Source organism: Sphaeramia orbicularis, chromosome 5, assembly GCF_902148855.1.
Source record: "Sphaeramia orbicularis chromosome 5, fSphaOr1.1, whole genome shotgun sequence".
Lineage (NCBI taxonomy): Eukaryota > Metazoa > Chordata > Actinopteri > Kurtiformes > Apogonidae > Sphaeramia > Sphaeramia orbicularis.
The window spans coordinates 10930912-10946347 of record NC_043961.1 but is presented as its reverse complement, the minus strand read 5'-3'; the positions used below and the strand labels follow the sequence as shown (position 1 = coordinate 10946347).

General features: G+C 35.5%; 1 protein-coding gene across 2 annotated transcripts in view; it reads left to right on the top strand.

Moving 5' to 3' along the window:
* The window catches only part of LOC115419638 (semaphorin-3F-like), a 171641-nt gene that overhangs the window by 141594 nt on the left and 14611 nt on the right, over positions 1-15436 (top strand). For both annotated transcript variants that reach the window (XM_030134529.1, XM_030134530.1), the window contains 3 exons: positions 8311-8380; positions 8486-8630; positions 10910-11132. In XM_030134529.1, the coding sequence (XP_029990389.1) occupies positions 8311-8380; positions 8486-8630; positions 10910-11132 (438 nt within the window). The remainder of the gene's footprint in view (positions 1-8310; positions 8381-8485; positions 8631-10909; positions 11133-15436) is intronic.

The following is a 15436-nucleotide window of genomic DNA, read 5'->3' as shown; positions in this document are numbered from 1 at the left end:
TGTGGGGATACATGTAAGATCGCATTTATATTCCACCACTACCCACTGACCTCGATGACCTTAAACATAGAATAACAACAGCGATCAACGCAGTGGATCGTGATATGGTGATATGCTGATACGCATCTGCGAGGAGTTCTGTTATCGCGTAGATGGTGGACACACTGAACACTTGTAAGACAGGAAATAAAAGTTGATTGTGAATAGAATACTTTGACTTGGCTGGAGTTTTCTATTGCTTTTCCTTATTAAAATATCGAAACTGGTTCATTCATTTTGAATAACCCTGTATTTAATTTACTGATCATGTAGATGTTCATAAAAGATCAAATTAAAGTTGAGGGTTGTTATGTCAGAAACAGTGAAAACTAAAGAAAAAGGGACTTTTTCAGCAAAAATATATCATTAACTGAACATAAACTGTCTTCAACCTTATTTTGTTCATGTTACTTATTATTTTAGTGATTTATTACTCATTTTTGTTAATTTTATTGATGACTTTGGCTGTTTTTGCTCATTTTGCTGGTCATTTCATTTTTTTTTACCAATTTTGTTCACTTTGTGGCTTATTTTGGACATGTATCTGTTTATTTTGTTGAATTACTCATTTTTGCTCATTTGATCGATCACTTTGGGTCCTTTTACTCATTTTGTTGCTTATTTTATTCTTTTAAATTACATTTAAGTTAATGTTTTGCTCATTTTGTTCACGTTATTTATTATTTTGTTTTATTTTTGTATTAATTTTTGTTCTTTTTTTTATTTAATATCTATAAACCCAGTGTGTCCATCCACTGTCATTGATCCAAATCCGTGGGTTTTACTGGTGAATCAATGTTGTAGAAGATGGCGGTGTTTCCAAGGTAACTACGGAGCCTCTGAACATCCAAATGGGTCATATCTGATGATCATGACAAGATGAAAAACTGCATTTTACACCAATTATTTACATGTATTGATAGGATTATTGGATCAACAATTATTACATTTTTTATATCAGTAAATGATTTTGGTCGCCAGTAGGTGTTTGGGTCTTTTTGGGTTAAAATGACCAATTTTGCTTGTTTTTCTCAATGACAGATGCTCAAATTGTTGTCATTAGAAAAGGATTTTTTCCAGTAAAATGTGTAGCTGCAAGAAAGAAGAAAAGAGTCGTTTATAGAAATAAGGAAATGCGCTAAGAGGAGCAGACAGAGGATACAGAATAAAGACCAATGAAGCAGAAAATACAATGTTTTTTGAGAAAATTGGAAGTACAGCGGCTGGGATTTTATTGCCGTGTAAATATAGGCAAGAACGTTGTGGAATCTGGATTGGTTCCTAGCTGTTATTACCACAGGAGATCCCCTGGAGCTAGAACGCCGTCACCACTGCTGTCAGGGTTGGTTTTATTGCAAATCATGTCGACTTTTTACATTGGACGGAGTTTCTCATACGAGCGCCATTCCACTGATCGCTCTGTCTCCGCCTCGGTTGGATCTCAGTTGCATCTCTTCTTCTTCTTCGTGTCATTGCGAGGATCATCTGCTATGTGATGCCTATTGTGCAGCGTCCACGCTAACCCATGACCGTTCCGCCGCTCTGGTCGCAGCAGCTGTGGATGACAGCGTGGCGGTTTGATTGTATGTGCACGATATGGACAAAAGTATGTGGACACGTTGAATTCACATGTTTCGTTTCTAACAGGGGTCTGGGATACAAAACAATAATAAATGTCATAATATAGTTTTATATTGGGATAAATATCATTGCATCGGTTAGTTTGGTTTAAATTGTTATCTTTGCTTCTAAAATGCCTTAGAGATGGTTTTTACTTAATTTTTCTCAATATCAATTTAGTTTTTTTTTTTATCCATGACTATGATTTTACGTGTTCTTCCACTAAATTGTTCATGCTCTGATTGTAAATAATAATTTTCTACCACAACTAACCATCTACTTTCTTCTCATCTCACTTGGGAAGAAAAATCTCCTATTAAAATTTAAGGAAATTTTGATGCTTATATACTATATGGACAAAAATATTGGGACACATCATGTCTACAGCTGTAAGATGTCCTGTTCATGATGATTTGAGATAAAAAAAAAAAAAAAAAACCATCAATATTTGTTGTGAAGATGTGAAGAAAGTAGATGGTTAGTTGTGGTAGAAAATTATTATTTACAGTTAGAGCATGAAAAATATTTTAGACATTTAGAGGTAGAACATTTACAATCATAGTCATAGATAAAAATGCTGAGAGAAATTAAGAAAAAACAATCTCTGAGGCATTTTGGAAGCAAAGATAACAATTTAAACCAAACTAACCAATGCAATGACATTTATCCCAATATAAAACTACTAACGCATTGACCTGTGAGAAACCATGGGTTCTAGATCATCTGATCCAGTTAATTTCTTTACTTTCTTGGTAAATTCCACAGGCATTTTCAGTTGAATAACCTCTCAGCTGGCCTGTCTGTTTCTGCACATGAAATCTGACACCATGGCAACGTGGCCCTATTGTTTATCTGTTGCGAGGTAACCCACATCAATGATAATTCTATGATTCTGGGCATACACTGCAAAAATCCAAATCTTACCAAGTATATTTTTCTAATTTCTTGTCAAAATATCTCATCACACTTAAAATAAGGCATAATCACCTAAAGAGTAATTTTTCAGTGAGATATAAGAACTTATTTTTAGACAATAGATCTTGAAAACCTTATTTCAAGAAATCTTACAGGATAATTTTCACTTGTTCCATTTACAGATTTTTTTTTTTTTGCTTGAATTAAGTAAAAAAAAAAAAAAGTTGAATTATGCAAAAAAAAAAAAAAAAAATCTGACAATGGAAGAAGTGAAAATTATCTTGGTAAGATTTCCTGAAATAAGGTTTTCAAGATCTATTGTCTAAAAATAAGTTCTTATATCTCTTATATTTTATATTGGTCCTATCAACTTGCTGTTTTCGCTAGTCTAATCCTTGACCAAAAATACATAATTATGCCAAACTGCAGCAGTCAGCTCTTTTTGGATTTTTTGTGATGCCTAAGACACACACACACACACACAAACAGAAACAGAGTCCACTTCCCTTTTAGAATATATTTGTCATTATTGTTTTGTATCCCAGAGCCCTGTTAGAAAACAAACACCTAAAATCAACATGTCCCAATACTTTTGTCCATTTGGTGTGTCTTAGCTTTATGGACTTCAGGGATGTGGATCCGCTGGGACCGTCCAGACCTTCCCATCTGGACAGACCCGTACCCACAGACCCTCTATGGATCATTCTATCTGCTTCGTACCCTGACAGCTAATTTCTCATGCTAGTCTATATGGGACAGCACACACATAAATCTCAATGGGGGATACTTCTTTTTTTTGTTTCGGTTCTTTGTGTTTCCACTCCTTCCAGACTCCTACAGTCATATTTTTAGCGTCTCTTCCTCCGTTGTTCACTTGTTGGCTTTTCCTGCTCAGTCGTTTCACTTCAGGAGCTCATTCTCCATCTGCCGCTGAAGGCCTTTGTCCTTTTGAAGGTGCTCAAGGGGGGCCTCCTGAGACCAGTATTTAGGTCAGGTACTGAACGGCACAGTCATGTTCAGTTTGGTTCCTCTGTATCGGTGGAAGCGTTGTCTAAATCAGCCGGTGTCCAGTGTCGGGGTCCTGCACGGGAACATCTGTGATTTAGAGACGTCCACAGTGGGCTCAGGACTGGATGATGCAGGTTTCCTTTGGGAGTGAACGCATATTTCCGTTCCCTCAAGGTTTAAGACATGAACTATGGACATGAGACGACTCCCTCTGTCTCCTCAGAAGACGTCTCAGGTGCCGAAGCAGCCATGTGGACCAGGGGCGTCAAACTGATTTTAAATCAGGGGCCACATCCACCCAATATGATCTAAAGTAGACCAGAACAGTGAAATGATAATAAATAATATATAAATAATGTCAACTCCTAATTTTTCTATATGTTTTAGAGTGAAAATAGTAAAAATGACATGATGAAAATGTTTACATCTACAAACTATCCTTTTAAAAAATGCGAATAATATGACCAAATATGAAAAAAAATGGAATTTACTAAGAAAAATAAGGGCAATATTATGTTTATGTTTATGCATTTGGCAGACGCTTTTTTCCAAAGCGACTTACAGGGGAAAACCAATCAAATCACTCAGTCAATCAAATTTTATTTATATAGCGTCAGATCACAAAAAAGTTATCTCATGACACTATATATAGAGTTGGTCAAAACCAGACTCTAAGCCAGTTTACAGAAACCCAACAGAATCTTCCAGGAGCAAACACTTGTGACTGGTGACAGTGGCGAGGAAAACTTCCCTTTAACAGCAGAAACCTTGAGCAGACCCAGACTCCTGGAGGATGGACAACTGCCTGGACCAGTTGGGGTTAAAGAGAGAGGGTAAAGAAAGAGAAAAAGAGAGAGCGATAGAGATAGAGACTGGGGGAGAGGGGGAGAAGGGGGGAGTAGGGGGAGACACATGGAGGCAGTTGAGGATAAGTGAGTGATGATGATGAGGGCAGGAGAGAGGCAGGACCACCGCAGCAGGTCCAGAGATAATCCTGGGAGAATCTGTGATAATCCTGGGAAAAACCTTATTAAAATATTTAAAATGGAATGTTTGAAAGTGCTAGGACAGGAGGTGCTCTCGGAGGAGCTGGGTCTTCAGGAGCTTCTTGAAGATAGGCAGGGATGCCTCTGTTCTCGTAATACTTGGTAGTGTTCCACCAACGTGGAACGACCCATGAAAAGAGCCTGGATTGTCTTGTACAAGATCTGGGGACCACCAGACAACGTTCCCCAGACGAGCAGAGTGGTCGTGGGGCGACATAAGCTTTTATCAGTGCACCTAAGTAGGTAGGAGCAGACCCACTGAGAATATTAACTGAGAATATTAACAATGTTACGGCTCAGTTTATCATGTACTCATGTGTATTACAATTTACAGATCGTAGTGGGTCTACAAATACACAAAACATTTAGTAACAGACAGAATATTGGTACAATTACACTTTTTTCTCCTATTACATTTCAGGTTGTTCATATTTGTTCAGGTTATTCACATTTTTGCTTAAGGATAATTTGTAGATGTAAACATTTTCATACTATAATTTTACTTTTTTGCACTAAAACAAAAATAAAAATTTAGAGTTGTCATTATTTATAGGTTATTATGTTATTATTTTCTGGTCCAACCTCCTTGACATCATATTGGTCTGTATGTGGAATCTGAACTAAAATGAGTTTGACCCCATGCTCCACATTAAAGCTTGAACATCCTTAGTATCTGTGTCGATGTTAGCTCCATTTCCAATCTAACAGTTGCTAGTATTGTGACTATTTTCAGAAACTTAAGGTGTCTTGGATACTTTAACACTCACTAACAGCAGTACATCATGCTGAGGCTACGTTTAGGCGGTAACGATCTGAACCGAAAAACGTGACGTTCAGTTCTCACTTTTCATTCCGCGTTTAGACTTGTGTTTTGGGGGGGAAATCTGCATGCAGACGGACACGCAAAAGTGTGTGGAATTTCCTGTTTATTGATATAGTATGAGCGCCAGGTGGCATCACCACCACCACCAAGACCAGGCACCAAAAACGCCGTTGCCGTCTAAATGAAAGGCACATCTGATAAAATATTTTGTCATTTTCCATTACCTTTCAACTAGAATACCTGGAAACATTATACATGTCAGATATTGCTATGTGTGTGCGAAAAATCCAATAAAAAGATTTAAAAAATTAAAAAAACAGAATGATCAAATACACGAAAGGTACAAAACATTGAACATGCTAAAGGTACGAAGCAACAAAAACACAAAAGGTACAAAACATCAAAATTTTTATTTTATTAATATATTTTTTGTGAACTGTGTTCTTTGCCTAAATTTTGTTCTGTGTAAACGTAACGACAAAAAATTCTTGACTCTTAAAACTAAAATAAAATAAAAATAAAAGTATTTTGTCATTTTCACCCAACAGCATTGTCATGTAAACTGGGCCTCTGTCTAATCAGACAAATGCAGGGCTTTATGAACTGTAGCCTTAAACTGGACACTGTGTAGTAAAATGGTCTTTTTATGTGTTTTACGATTAGATTTTTTAGATTAATTTTGCCACCACATTTGTTTGATTGAACTCAAAACCATCCCTTCACATAGAAATCAGTGCATGGACCATTATCACGGATGTTAGCTGTTGTTAGCTTCGAGATGCAGTTGCTAACATCCGCAAACAAAACACACTCTAACACAAACTTTACATCTGCATGGACACAAATCACATATTAACCCTTTAAGCATCTGTTATAAGTGGGTTTTGTCGGTTTAGTTTGTATGCACAGGCTTAGTTTTACATAACTTTTAATTAATTTCAACATTATTTTTGGCGTTTTCTGGAATATATGGAGGGACTGATGTAAAACAGGTAGAGATTTAGTCATTTTTAATTTATTTTTAGTCTATTTAACCCTTTCATGCATGAATTATGAGAACCTTAATGGGTCAAAACACAGCAATGTCCAGTCAGAGAGCGAATTTTAATTGATTGCCATTCCAACATTTATTTCAATATAAAGCAGCTCCTTGTTTTGGATAATTCCTTATGGTCCAACTAAAGCAAAAATGAATTTAACAGTAAAAATGTGGGTCAAATCGTCTCTAAAATGTCCCGTCAGAGAGATTTTGAATACCGTTTTTTGATCCTAATCAAGATATTTTTCCTGAGTATTTTTATTCCTCTTTAGGCATGGAAAAAAAAAAAAAAACAATGTGATTGAAAATTGTTTTATGAACCTATTTTTCATAGAGTTACAAAAATACCCACTCAGCTGGACATCATGTGTTTAATTTTTAAAGCAAAGAAACATGTATTTACTGATATACTGAGTGAAAACTATGAAATACCTTTTTTTAATGCTGCTGATCTGATGTTTTGTCACATTTGAACCAAGGTTCTAATAGTTTTGGATTTTTCATTACAGTTTAGTTTTATTTAGTTTGGACTTTTTTTCTCTAATTCAGTTAGTTTTAATTTGTTTTTAGAGCAGGTTTGCTAGTTTTTATTAGTTTTCGTTGTTTTCTAAATGCTTAGTTTTAGTTTAGTTTTAGTTTCTTTATATCTTTTATCTTTTTACCATCGTATTCAAATAAATCCCAGACAGGACTCTGCTGCTTTATCCCGACTTTAGTCTCCATGTTTCCAGGTAGAGTGGGGACCAGAAGACGACTGGAAACCACAAGTGATGAGAAGTGACGAACTGTTAGGTGTAGTATGGTGCCAGCAGTTAAAATAAATCGATTTCATATCAATCCGACATTGACAAAGACGAAAATGAAGGGAATTTTATCCATAGTTTTTATACGTTTTAGTTTTGTAAACACACAATACAGTTTCAGTTAATTATTGTTTTTTTCGTTTAATTCTAGTTTTTATTTATTTCAGTTAACGAAAATGTTTTTACAATTCTAGTTTTCGTCATTTCGTTAGTTTTCGTTAACAATAATAACCTCTATTTGAACATACTCTAATATTAGTTATTACTCACTTTATGGAGATAATATGCACAAAAAAAACTTTTTGTTTAAGAAAAATGGTTAATTACAGTCTATTAACAATAACAAGCAATTGATTCACACTCAAACATGTTGGTGCAGATCAGATTTATCAAGAACAGCAAAGTTACAGTAATGGTATGAATTACACTGTATGGGATGATGCATAAGTGTCCACTGTGTTGGCTGATATGGAACTAAAACAATAAAATCCATGAATATACAAGAGAACAGCTGGAGAAGAACTGTCAACTGTAGTGACCACTGTGCATGAAAGGGTTAAACAGTCTTTCCACACATACATGTTGTTATTTCACTACTTTTCATCAATGATCATAACGTACCTGTAGGTCTGAGTGGGTTTTACATCCACTAATAGACTCATGTCATGTTTTTCTTGCTTGTTAATGTGACAACAACCGAACAAACGGCTCTAAATGCTCCTGTGAACCTTTTCCTTCTGCTCATTTTGTTCCCATCGTGACTCGAAGGGTTTGACAGGAACAGAAAGAAACAACAACACCGTGCTTGTGGGTTTTGTGTGTTTTCAGCCCAGATGAAGGTTTGTGCTTCACTCCGCTCTTTGTTTGTGCATCACTTCTTCCTGGAAGTGTATCCTGAAGGTCCGTCTGGCCAAGAGAGGCTGAAGTGACTGAGAAGCTGTGTAAATATTAGGAAAGACGAGCGCTTGTGCCACTTGTTTTCATTGCACTGACGTGATTTTTTACTTTTCTTTGCAGGAGATGTTTACATCCAGCCGACACAGGACACAAAAAACCCCGTCATATATGGAGTCTTCTCTGTTTCTGGGTTAGTTCAGCAAAAAAAAAAAAAAAAAAAAAATGCAGCTTTTAGGAGTTTGGATCGTCGTACATTTTAGTGAGAATTGTCTTTTTGGTTCTTTTCGTGACACAGGTCGGTGTTTAAGGGCTCGGCGGTTTGTGTCTACTCCATGGCCGACATCCGGATGGTTTTCAACGGACCCTTCGCCCACAAGGAGGGTCCCAACTACCAGTGGGTGGCCTACACCGGGAAGATCCCCTACCCTAGACCGGGCACGGTGAGCCTAAACACCCCCACCACCACCACCACCAGACCCCGACCACGAATCCACATCAAACACCTTTTCACTGCTCACTTCCACCTTCAATACACTCTGGGGCGCCTTGGGAAGGGGGTGGGGGCGCATGACAAATTCATGGGGCCCAGCATTTCCAGGGGGATTCAGTAGATATAGGGTAGAAGTTGAGAAAATTTCGTGTAAGAAGCCAGGAGTCGGACCCTCCTGCTCCGATGACAACTTTCTGTAGGGCCCACAACATTTAACTTCCATGGCGTTCACAATTGATAGCGACTCCCCACATTACACTATATAGACAAAAGTATTGGGACACGTTGAATTCAGGTGTTATTGTTTATGACATTCTGTTCATGATTTCTTTTCTTATATTCCTCATTTAATAGGTCTTATTTATTTTATTTTACTGTAATTTTGTTTGTTTTTTCTGTCTTTCTGCCCAGTTTACTCAGTTCTTGTTCTAGTTAATGTTGCCATTATAATTTTAAAAAAAGAATTTAGGCGTTTCTTTGCTAACAGGGGTCGGGGATACAAAACAATGATGACTAATGGCATAAAATAGTTTTATATTGGGATAAATATCATTGCACTGGCTAGTTTTGTTGTTTAGATGGTTTTTACTTAATTTCTCTCTACATTGATTGTTTTTTGTTGTTTTTTTTTAAAATCCATGACTATAATTTTAAATGTTCTTCCTCTAAATTTCTCTAATATTTTTCCTGCCCTGACTGTAAATAACAATTTTCCTACTATAAATAAGCATCTACTGTCTTCACATCTCACTGAGGAAGAAAAATCTCTCATTAAACTTTAAGAAAATATTGATGTTTTTATCTCAAATCAGCATAAACAGAACATCTTACAGCTGTAGACATGATGTGCCCCAATATTTTTGTCCATATAGTTTATAAAAATAAATATTTCCTTAAAGTTTAATGCAAGATTTTTCTTCCTCAGTGAGATGTGAAGAAAGTAGACGAAACATATTTTAGAAATTTAGAGGCAGAACATTTAAAATTTTAGTCATAAATAAAAAAAACAAACAAAAAAACAAAATCAGACTTGAGAGAAATTAAGTAAAAACCACGTCTGAGGCATTTTGGAAGCAAAGATAACAGTTTAAACCAAACTAACGAATGCAATGATGTTTATCCTAATATAAAACTATTATTTTATATCCCAGACCCCTTTTAGAAAAGAAACAACTGAATTCAACATGTCCACTTACTTTTGTCCATATAGTGCAGAAACCATGTGAACAAGCTTCAGGCATCATCATAACCCGAGTCCAAACAGTCCTGCAGAACGGCCTCAGATTTCTGTAATGATATGTGTTGTTTTTTCATAAGTGGCTGAGTTTAAATGCTCTACCTCTAAATTTCTAAAATATTTTTTCTTTACTTTCTTCACATCTCACTTAGGAAAACAATCTTTCATTAAACTTTAAGGAAATATTGATGTTTATTTACTATATCGACATAAATATTGGGACACATCATGTCTACACCTGTAAGATGTCCTGGCCATGATGGTATGAGATAAAAACATCAATATTTCCTTAAAGTTTAAGGGGAGATTTTTCTTCTTTAGTGAAATGTGACGAAAGTAGATGGGTAGTTATGGTCGAAAAATTATTATTTACAGTCAGAGCATGAAAAATATTAGAGAAATTTAGAGATAGAACATTTAAAATCAGTACTGGATTAAAAAAAAAAAAAACAACAACAAAAAACAATCAATGCTGAGAGAAATGAAGTAAACACCATTTAAACAACAAAACTAACCAATGCAATGATATTTATCCCAAAATAAAACTATATTATGACATTTGTTATTATTGTTTTATATCTCAGACCCCTGTTAGACTTAGATTTTATTGTCATTCAGATATGCAAACATATACAGAAGGAAATGTCGTTGCATGTGCTCGCTACAGCATAAAATAACAGAATAAAAATATCGAATATGGACAATAAAAATGTAAAATATGTACACAGTGGAATCTAGGCTGTGCAAAAGGCAAAAAACTGCAAAATACAATAAAGTATGGATTAAAAGTGTCAGTTGTGCAGAAAATAAACACCTGAATTCAACGTGTCCACATATTTTTGTCCATATAGTGCAGAAACCATGTGATTGAAGCTGCAGACATCAGCAGAACCAGAGTCCAAACAGTCCTGCAGAACGGCCTCAGATTTCTGTAATTACACGAGTTGTTTTATTGGTTTGGAACCGTGCTCACAGTGTTTCTTTCTCCTCAGTGCCCTGGAGGTACGTTCACCCCCAACATGAAGTCCACCAAGGACTATCCAGACGAAGTGATTAACTTCATGAGGAATCACCCTGCCATGTACAACGCCGTGTACCCGGTACACAAGCGCCCCCTGGTGGTTCGGACCAACGTGGACTATGAGTTCACCACCATCACCGTGGACCAGGTGACGGCTGCAGACGGAAACTACGAGGTGCTCTTCTTAGGAACCGGTGAGTGTGTCATGTCATCTGGGAACTGTTTCAAGGTTTTTTCATTTTTGGTCAGTTTGTGCAGAGGCATGTGTTACAGAACAGACAGAAGGATTTGGTAGAAAACAACTAAACCTTAGATGAAAACTGAACCCAAAAGAGCAGAGAAAGGGTTAAAAGTAGATGTAAAATGAACAGTGCGTTACAAATGTTAGTGCATGATAAAGTAGGTGTAGATTTATGATTTAAATACCGAAAACAGGAGTAATTCTGCAAAAGTTTTATTAGTAGTTTAGGTTTTTCCACTATATTTATACTGAAGGCACATTTTCTTTAATTTTCTTGTGCTTTAATCAGCAAATTTATCTGCAGTGGGATCATGACAGTTTCATCTGATCTTATCTTATCTATATTTACAGTGTTCTCACGAAGAATTATGATGATGATGATGATTATTATTATTATCCATTACATGAATATTTTCTTTCTGTAATTCAACTCCGTAATATTTAGTTGAAAACCAGCCAAAAAAGAGATCTATGTTAAAATCCTGAAAATGAATGAATGTTTGGTAGTTTCGAGCGGGGGGGGGGGGATTGTGTGTGTGTGTGTGGGGGGGTGGAGTTGTTTAAGAGATTTATTAAAAAAAAAAAAAAAAAAAAAAAAGCAAGAAAAAATGTTGATGTATGATGATTTTACAGTATAGTATTTTTTTGTGTGTGTACATTTTTGTCCATGAGGGTGACCAGAGGATGCAAAATGCATCACTGGAAAATAGAACACATCTAAGAGTCAATAAAATATAACTAAAAAGAAACTTTTCTGCCAAATTTCATGCCAAAAGCAGCAACACAGCCAAAATGATCAACAAATGAAAAAAAAACAACAAAACAAAACACAAAAATGGACAAAAATGCCCAAGGGAGGCATAAGGGTTAATTTTTTACACGGAGTCTCCCATTAACTTTGTTTTTGAGCACAACTTCTGCCTCTTTCTGTGCATTGATTATTGATTCACTGTCCTTTTTTTTCTGTTCTTTTGCTTTTCAAACCTAAAACACATGCTATATTTCTTCTTAATGAACATTTTTTTCTTCTTAATGATGCGGCGGACCCTTTGAACACAGTCAGAACAGTGAAAAATGGAGACGTAAATCCAGCACTTGGAAAATAAACCCCATGTAAGCGGAGGGTTTATCTTCAGGAACCATTTATCATTAAAGAGAAAAGCATTCTTTCCTTTTGTGCTGGAGTGGAAATTTAACCAATGAAAGGCTTTGCACCTTGTTCTATTCATGCCGAGTCAACACCAGGAGGTTGTACCTGCAGGGCGGAGGGGGGATGGAGGAGGGGTAGGGGTTACAGTGGGATGTCAGTGGAAGCCCAGGGGTTTATGGGAGATTGTGTGTTCGTCTGCATGCTTTGAACTCTAATAAGTTGGCAGCATGCGGCCCTCACATGTCGCATATGATGCCTCGTAAATAGAGCCTTTGTTCGTCCACGGAGACTAATGGGTCCGAATGTGACGGTGGCGACTCGGGCCTTTCAGCTGCTGTCAGTTGCAGCTATTCAGCGCCAAATGCACAAGTCATAATAAATCTCAGGTGTCCCTCTCACGGGAATGTTGAACCCTTTACAGAAATCAAACATGTCAGGAAAACGACAGGGAATGAAGGTCAAGGCCAAAGCCAAGTGGAAAAGATGTCACTGAGCAAAGGTTAAACCAGACAGAGCCAGTAAAAGAGGAAGAAGGGGGGGAAGAGTTTAGGTTCATCCCATGGACTTATGATATTACATATTATATTATTATATTATCAGAATTACACTGGGTTACAATAAAATGTTTTTTGCAAGTTGTCTAGGTTTTTTCAACTGAATTAGGACCATTTTGCACCGCTAAATCCAAAAATGACATCTGTTTTTCTCAATCAGGTCAGGTTTTTTTGCTAATTTGATTTTGAAAAATTTGATCTTCTCAAAAAAAAAAAATATAATTCTCACCCAAAATAGGTTTTAAGAGAAAAAAAAAATTTTCTAACAGGATTCCTGTTAGGTACAATGGTGTATTCACCGCAGATGTAGCAGAATACATCAGGCTTATTTTTGCAAGATCTTCTAGTCGAAGCCATTTCATTCACCTGTAATATTAAAAAAACCATTAATCATAAATTGGCAAAAGTCAAATCTTCAGAACTCGTTTATTGCAAGAAATACAAAAGAATTTTGTATCATATGATGTGAAAATGCCCATAAATGTAAGCAAAAATGTTAAAAAGCCAATATGTAGCATAGTTCAGAAAGTTGACCTGATTGAGCGAAATTAATGTGATTTTTGGATTCAGCACACCAAAATTATCCTAAATCAGCTCAAAAAACTTAAACAATAAATTTGTTGTTGACCAGTGTTATTAACCCATAAAGACCCAGTGGTGCTTTTGTGGCAGCTCCCAAATAATTTTGTCTCTATATTTGACCTTTCTTAAGTGTTTTATCACCATTTTTTGTAATATTATCCTCTTTATTTTATTTTTTTTTATAGATAGATAGATAGATAGATAGATAGATAGATAGATAGATAGATAGAGTTGCAGAAAAAAATATTAGATCATCAAAAGTCATCAAAAACAATGGTTCTGCAATCAAGTACTAACTCCTGTGTGTATCATGTGACTAAAACAGACAGAAAAGAAAACATAGAATACCTAAAAGCATTGTTTTTGTCAGTACAATGCCATAGATATTGATGTAAGAACTCATGTGATTTAGGTTATTATCAAGGAAACATGGAAAATGGATAGATATCAGCTCTGAAATTAAATAACTATGAGCTATTTTTGTTTGTTATGATTATATTTGTCCAAACAAATGTACCTTTAGTTGGACCAGACATTAAAATGAAGAAGAAATTGAAGAAAACAAGGGGTGGTCTAATAATTTTCTCCACGACTGTAGATTAGATAGATAGATAGAACGATAGATAGAACGATAGAATGATAGAACGATAGATAGAACGATAGATAGAACGATAGATGATAGATAGAACAATAGATAGAACGATAGAATGATAGAACGATAGATAGAACGATAGATAATAGATAGAACGATAGAACGATAGATAGAACGATAGATAGAATGATAGATAGATAGAACGATAGATAGATAGAATGATAGAACGATAGATAGAACGATAGATAGAACGATAGATAGATAGATAGATAGATAGATAGATAGATAGATAGATAGATAGATAGATAGATAGATAGATAGATAGATAGAACGATAGATAGAACGATAGATAGAACGATAGATAGAATGATAGATAGATAGAACGATAGATAGATAGAATGATAGAATGATAGAACGATGGATAGATAGATAGATAGATAGAACGATAGATAGATAGATAGATAGATAGATAGATAGATAGATAGATAGATAGATAGATAGATAGATAGATAGATAGAACGATAGAACGATAGAACGATAGATAGATAGATAGATAGAAAGATAGATAGATAGATAGAACGATAGAACGATAGATAGAACGATAGATAGAACGATAGATAGATAGATAGATAGATAGATAGATAGATAGATAGATAGATAGATAGATAGATAGACTCATAACGCTCAGCACATAGTACAAAAACACAGCAACAAGGAAATCATGTATTTTTCTATATTTAACCCATAAAGACCCAAATTTCCACCAGCAGCCAAAAGCATCCACTGATCTAAAATGTTTAATATCTGTTGATCCAATAATCCTATCAATCCATGTCAATATTTATTTATTTATTTATTTGGTTTATTTGATAGGGACAGATACAAAAGACATTGACCAACTGTAACACAGCAATCCCATGCATGCATCATAGTGCTTATAGCAAAAGCTAATTTGCAGCACCGGTCCCTAGATGGGCTTTTATGAAAAGTTAAAATACAGAGAGGAATGGAGAGACAATGACCTTTTGCATACAAAACTGTGGTATAGGAAAGAAAATAATCAGGTTAAAACAAAAAAACAGATAAACATTATACAAACATTAAACATGAGTACACTGCTATTTCTGGCACATCCATTTTTTTGTGTATTTTTTTTTATTTTATTTTTTATTTATTTTCTGTATTTTACACCAGTTATTGGTGTAAAATACAGTTTGTCATCTTTTCATGGTCGTCAGATATGACCCATTTGGACGTTCAGAGGCTCCATAGTTACCGTGGAAACACTGTCATCTTCTACAACATTGATTCACCAGTAAAACCCATGGAGTTGGATCAATGACAGTGGATGGAGATACTTAGTTTTACATTTAATTATT